This window comes from Fomitiporia mediterranea, assembly GCF_000271605.1.
Source record: "Fomitiporia mediterranea MF3/22 unplaced genomic scaffold FOMMEscaffold_2, whole genome shotgun sequence".
Taxonomy (NCBI): Eukaryota; Fungi; Basidiomycota; class Agaricomycetes; order Hymenochaetales; family Hymenochaetaceae; genus Fomitiporia; species Fomitiporia mediterranea.
In genome coordinates, this window is record NW_006760387.1 from 1,601,692 (window position 1) to 1,608,750 (window position 7,059).

A 7,059-nucleotide genomic window follows, 5' to 3' on the forward strand; every position below is an offset into this window, starting at 1 on the left:
CTATCGAGCGAAGGAGGTTAGATAAAGAGGTGGATAAACCTCCGTGATGTCGCCGCTCTTGCTTTGCTAGCATTAATTTTATGAACCCCCCCGTTCTATGCTAGCTTCACTATAGCAGCGTTTCTTGTGCGATTACTTGATATATGGCCAGAGGATTTCTCTGCCTATGTTTTCTCCGGGAACTTGGTACAGAATGCCATTCGTTCATTTCTTTGCAGGACCGAATTGTACAGCTTCATTGAACTTCTAATTACCTTCTCAGAATATTACCTTCATTCGGTCTGTCGATCAACTCAGAGCCAGTCACCGAAATGCTCAATGACGCGCTTCATCACGTCCTTTGCATGGTTCTTCTCTACGAAACTGGTAAAAATAAAGGCGAATTAGCGTCTGGCTTCTCCGGCTTCTAAAACGATGGTGACATGCCTGTGTGGCTCACGAGGATAGATAACAAGCTGGGCGCGGTCAGGATATTTCGCCTTTCGACGCAAACCGCGGAAGAACTCGATTCCTTGCGTCACTGGTACCCGTTCGTCTTTCTCTCCGTGGAGAATGAGAACAGCAGTCTCGACGCCTGCGACTCGCCCGATAGGGTTTCCACGTAAATCGATGCGTTGGTTAGGATCTGCCGTATCCCACGGCGCGCATCCTCCAAGGTCGGCCTTATCGATGTTGCAGAGAACAAATCGGATTTGTCAGAACTAGGTTCGTAATGGCGGTATCATAACATACCTCAAAGCCTGGCAAGTCGGACGAAGCCATTAGTGCGCCCCAGTCACTTACCCCTGCGCCCATGACGCCTGCCTTGAATCGATTTTTCGTTGTCGCGACACCCCAGGCTGTCATGAAGCCGCCTTGACTCCATCCCCCAATCCCCAGACGATTGGGATCCGCGAGCCCGCGTTCAATCGCGGCATCGAGCATACTTTCACAGTCACTCCAGTCAAGTGTGCCCATACCACCATGTGCAGCTCGAGCGAATTCAAAACCATGTCCCTGACCTATGAAATAGTTTATTTATTAACAGTCTAGGCGGGAACGTGGGATGAATTACTGACCTCCTCTGTAGTTCGGTAAGATGACCAGGAAACCTTGCGCAGCTAGAAGGAACTGCCAGTTATAAAACGTTGGTACATATCCTAGAGTGCTACGCCTGTCGAATGTACGCTAATGAAAGTATATTTAGTCTTTATTGTTGAACTTACCAATATGGACCTGTGATAAAACCAGATCAATTCGGCGCCAACAATCATGAACAATTTGGCTTACCTCCATGAACAAGCATGATTGTAGGAAGTGCTCTCGGAGGATTCGGCTGCTTATTGGAGGGTGGAAACATGATAACGCCATCGAGCTTCGTCCCATCTTTTGCATCCCAGAAAAATGGCTCGGTATGCATGATTGGCACTTCTGTCGTCCATTTCAGATGCGAAGATATCTTTGTATCGAGTTTGACGAGACCGTCGCTACTACTCCTAGTCCCCGTCCAAACATTAGGAGGCTCTTGGCGGACTGCCGAACTCTTGATCACTGCGAGAATGAAAGCCCCATCTTCCTGCTTCCGTGCGTCCCACGAGCCTCTCTCGATATCTTCATCCTTTGTTGAATAAACGGTGCTTCCATTATGGGCCATCGTATCGAAGCTCAGTATGACAATATCCAGACCCTCGGCAATTTCTACAGCGATAAGTCCATCGCTCCTCAAATCCACAATGCGTACTGCGCAATTAGTTTCTCCATATAGTCGCTTCGACTCATTGAAGTTTTGTACATTACGGATGTACACTGATTTTGAGTCAGACAAGCGCATGAGATCATGAGTCTGTATGTCGATTATCCGCCCGTCGTGTAAAGCACATAAGCCATATGGTGAATGTGGATAGCTGCCTATGACTTCTGGCTGAGTATCCACCACAACAGATATTCGTTGGAGATCTGTCTTCTCTGAGCTGAATTCCAGAGCAGAATGGGCCCTCGTGAGGAAAAAGATGGACTTGCTGTCAGGCGCCCATACAAGCTGAAAGACATGATTCCCGTTCGTTGCTTTGAGTCCTCGTACATCTCTGGTGGCAAAATTGTACAGCCTAAGATGGTTGAACTTCCGTTTATCTGAAAAAACCTGGGGGTCGTCCTTCTCTTTCTCCCGGCGTTCATCTTCGGGAGTCGGTTCATCTGCACTTAGAAATGCGATGTACTTCCCGTCAGACGATATCTCGAATTCGGACACTGCACATTTATTATCCTTGCCAAAGAGTGGAGACGCCTCGCCTCCACTTAGGCTTATCGAGTAGATTTGCGCCGGACCACCAGCTTTGTGTCGGTCAGATAGGAAGATGATCCTTTTGCCATCCGGATGGAATCGAGCAGAGTGGTCATTGAAGATTCCCGAAGTGAATTGTCTTGCGCTGTCTGCAGAGCCTACATCGCCTAACCAGATGGAACAAGTGTCGTGTTCACTAGTCTTGTACGCTGGCTTCACATGATACAGAAGTTGTTTAGCATCGGGAGAAAGTTTGATGCCAGAGAGTTGCTCAGAGTTTGCAACATTATCCGGTGTAAACACAGTCTTTGTTAGTTCTTCCTTAGCCATTCTTACAGTAAGTGTAACACTGTGCTGCAAGAAACTGCAGGTCGAGGAGAAGAGGAAGAAGAAACATCATATAAAATTATAAATTCAAGGCTGCTCTATTGGGCGATGGGAAGCTGTGAGAATTAGCTTGTGCTGATTCATCTGCACGCGTGACGCTTGGCTTAAGGCTACATCACGAAAAAGTCGCAACACTTGTATTAGATTATAACCAGGTATATTTTATACTTTTTGTAAATTTTGTTAAAGCAATTATATTCTTCATAGGGGTTTTCACAAGTTAATTATAATTTAATACAAGTATAATGAGAATCTAGAACAATTATTAAAATTACTAATATTAATTATGATTGTACAAATTGTCAAGATATATAAGTGATTATAGTAATACTAAAAACTTATAACACTTGTACAAGTAGTCAATTTCAAATATAGTTGTATTGATTGTTGAGATATATAAGTAGTTATAATATATCTCCAAAATTACAAGATAGAACAATAATAATTAATTCAGCATATTATAATAGAGTGATTACAATTTGTATAAGTAAATACAATTATACTAGATTACAGTTGTTTAGTTAAAAGTATTTTATAGATATTATAATAGAACAACAAGTCTAATAGATCTATTATAAGTTATTAAAAGTCCTGTTTTTAATCATTTGACTTATTATTCCTTATAATATTATTATAAATATTGTAATAGCTTTATTGTTACAAAACCATACTAATATTACATTATTTTTATTATTTCTATATAATAATTGTGTGCAGAAGGTGTAGAGTGGAATGACATCAAGAAATAATTATACTAGTTGTAGAGAATCATACAGAACAAGAATACATTGGAAGTAGTGAGCAAGAGTGCTATTAGCTTGAAGAAATTGTATCCTACAGTCACTCATTATTAGAAACATAAAAGTAATACAAAAAAGTGATGTTAACTTTACCAGACTCAATGTAAGATGGTAGATTTACCTTCTAGTACTGTATTAGACATTAGTACCTACTACTCTTGAAAAAAAAGAAAAATACTTACTAGAATCCTTATTCAAAAGCATCTTCCTTGCCATCCTCATCATCCTCAGTCTCAGAGTTGTCTTCTTGTGTTTGGGAAATGTCTTCTTACATTAGGGGAGCACCTGTGAATGTTTGCTTTGTTTTGCATGCCTTCTGTACTCTTAAGACAGTTGTGAATAACATTTTGTCATTAATGTCTTTGGGTTCCTAGGCTGGTTCCTGGGTAGAGGATCTGAATACTTGCCTGTAGTTTAGTTTAGTAGTTGTAAAGTAAAATGAAAATGAAAAACAAAAGAAAACTTACTAAGTCTACTAAAAAAGTGTCTCCTTAACCTATTACAAGTTGTGGTTCTCAAAGAATTTGAGAACAAGATAATAAAATGCCTTCACATTAAAACTCTCATTAATATCCTTCTAAGTGTTCAGTTTACAGATAAAAAAACATGCCTGGAAAATAACTGATTAGCTACTTTGAATGTAAAGTGTTTCCTCTATAGATTGAGAAAGTAACCAATAGTAATAACTAGTTGAACAGTATTCTTAGTTTGAGACTCATCTAGCAAGTAGTATATACTATCATTTCTAGGCTAACTTCTGTGAGCCTGCCAATTTCTGTGATACACAGTTGTGTCAACTTTCCTTTTATTCTGACTTCTACTTTTGTAAAGGTAGGAGTAGTAAAAATATGGTAGAGAACCTAAAGGACATTATTATTCATAAACTATAATCATTAGTGTTAATTAGAGTACTTACTTACACTAGATAATATTCTTAGAAAAGACCCTTGTCTGTTGTTGTAGAGTCAAACATGTTAAGGTTGTATAGAAACACAGGGAATGACTAATGTGTTATCCTGTATTTTTTTGCCTTAATATTGTTAACAAAACTAGAAAAGAAAGTGAGAACAGTAAGGTTAAGAGAGAAGACATTGTTAATAAGGCTTTCTTGACTCTAGAAGGTTTTGCTTATAGAGTGCTTACCTTACATTATTTCTGTTCTTATAGAGAATATACATTAATACAATCATTTAGAGAAGATCTGAGTAACTTGTACTATAGTTAGATTTGTCATCCTTGTTTTTAAGAGGGGGATTAGGCTATCTGTCTTTAAGGACATAAGAATTCCCCTTATCCTTAATTGTTACTACATTACTGTTACAGGCCTGTTTACTAGTACAATTTACTTACAAAATATAGAGTGTAACAGGTGTTGTGTGTAAGAAGGAAATAATAATACAGACAAAGTACATACACATTATAAGAGTTTATTAAAATCAGTATTGTTCAAGGTCTTAATGTAAGACTATTCATTGTTAAGGAGTGTATAAATGCTCTTATACACTCTTACAAGTGTGTTCTTCTTACTTTTACTAATAATAAGGGATTGTCAGTAATTACTTTTTAATGTGTATATATGTAAACTATTACTTACACTCTCTTAATCCTATACTCACATTTGGCCTTGTATTCTTCTAGCTCTTCCCTTTCTTTATTACCCTTACTCTTACTCTTACTATTCTATTTGTTTGTTTTGTCTAGTTCCTTATAATTGTTAAGAAACTCTATAATTATCCTTACAGATACAGTATACAGAATATTGACCTAAAGGTCTATGTTCTGTATAATAATCCTACTAAGCTATACAATTCAAGCATACATTATATTTAGTAGTCTAAAGATTTATGTTAGAGTATTAGACAAATAGAACAGAGAAACAAAACAACTTACTACTCAAATCTTGTTCATCCTCTTTCAGTTACAAGCTTGTTAGTAACAATCCTTTACCTCTTTAGTAGAGGATTACTACTTGTTAGTAGTAATAGAGTACTCAAGCCTGAGCTTAGAGGTACACCTTAATTAGGAGAGGGTAGGGGTAGAGTCAACAATGTAGGTTGATAATACTTAGAACTAGCTAGTATTATTACTACTACTCAAGATACAGATAGATTAAGATTAGAGAATAAAATGAGAGTGAGTCCTAGAGATAGAAGGAGAGTTTTTCAGCAAATGTTAGTAAGCTACACTTAAGGTAAGGCAGAAATGTACTAACTAGGAGAGAAGTAGTAATAATGTTACTTTCTATACTAGTATACAAAGATAAATAGTGAATATAAGAGACAAGAGAGAATAAGAAAGTAAGAGGAAGGGGATGAGTAGTAGACAACACAATAAGGAGATAACAATACTTACTTAGTGTATAATAAGGTAAGTAATATTAGTGTAAAATGTAGTAAGCTGTAAGTATAAGAGTAGATAAGTATGTAAGTCTGTTAGTAAATAATTACAGCTCATACAATGTATGTAAGTTTAGATATAAAATGAAGAGAGTAAAGAGTAAGTAATTAAGCTTAAAGTATTTATATAGTTAGGGACAATTTCAGGTAGACAGGATAGTAAGAATATTAAGAACATAGATTGAGAAAGGGGTATGAATTGAGAAAGTCCAAAATAAGTAATATTTGTACCTAAAATAAGAAGGTTATAGTTATATAACTGTATACACTTGTGTCTCTATGTGTCAAAATGTCTAAGTCTATATGTGTCTCTAATATACAAGTTTTTTTTATTTAATATTAACTAACTATACTTTCCTTATATATATCTTACCTAACATTCTATAAGTACTTGTCTTAACTGTTGTTAAACTATATTAAGTTTGTGTTTTCTCTTAAGGACTTATTAAAGAAACTATAGTCTGAGTCTAAGTTGTAAAAATTGTCTACTACACTCTTAATCTTACACTCTCTGTATTCAACTAGAGAATTAACTAAACTAAAGTATACTATACTAATTTATTATTCTAAGAGTTATTCAGATTAGTTAATTTTATTAGACAATCTTACAATTGTTACTATACTAGATACTATTTCTGTGTAAGACTTGTAGAAAGTCTTACTCATTAACTATTGTACTAAATACACATTAAAGTAAATGTACAAGTAGCTCTAGTAATGTGAATACTCTTAAACAGATTAGAATTGTGGTAGTAAAGAAGAGAAAGAAGTAAAAACAAGGTAAGTTTAAATAGTATCCTAATTCTTAAGTAATACTTACTGTTTTTGTATAGCTAAGACACAGACCTTTATAGTAGAAGAATATACTATCCCTTCTCTATTTAATATGCCTGTTAAGCTTCTAGAGAGTACAAAACACAAGAAGAGACTGTCTAAACAATTTGCTAACTTTCTACTATTTACTTTTAACACAGTCATCCTTCCTACTACCTCTCTTTTACATCTTACTAAGTTTATACTATTTCAGCTTTACTCTCTGTCCCCTCAAGCTTGCTTGCTAACTCTAGAGGGCTCTAAAGATGTCTTTTAAGCTCTATTTATCTCTACTTATAATAAGTATAAACTTTATTAAATATACTTAAATACTCTTACTTATAACTCTAATAACTATCTTAATCTTAAAGACTTTTATAATTTCTTATTAGTTTCTACTCCT

The 7,059-nt window shown here is 36.1% G+C and overlaps 1 protein-coding gene across 1 annotated transcript; it reads right to left on the minus strand.

Moving 5' to 3' along the window:
* Positions 1–176: 176 nt before the first annotated feature.
* Positions 177–2,625, minus strand: FOMMEDRAFT_17024 (peptidase S9 prolyl oligopeptidase active site domain protein). The gene is made up of 6 exons (XM_007262674.1): positions 1,270–2,625; positions 1,206–1,215; positions 1,059–1,153; positions 733–1,001; positions 427–662; positions 177–363 (listed from the first exon to the last, which is right to left on the minus strand). The coding sequence occupies exons 1-6, from the start codon at positions 2,588–2,590 to the stop codon at positions 294–296; spliced, it is 2,001 nt and encodes a 666-aa protein (XP_007262736.1). The 5' UTR covers positions 2,591–2,625; the 3' UTR covers positions 177–293.
* Positions 2,626–7,059: the final 4,434 nt, after the last annotated feature.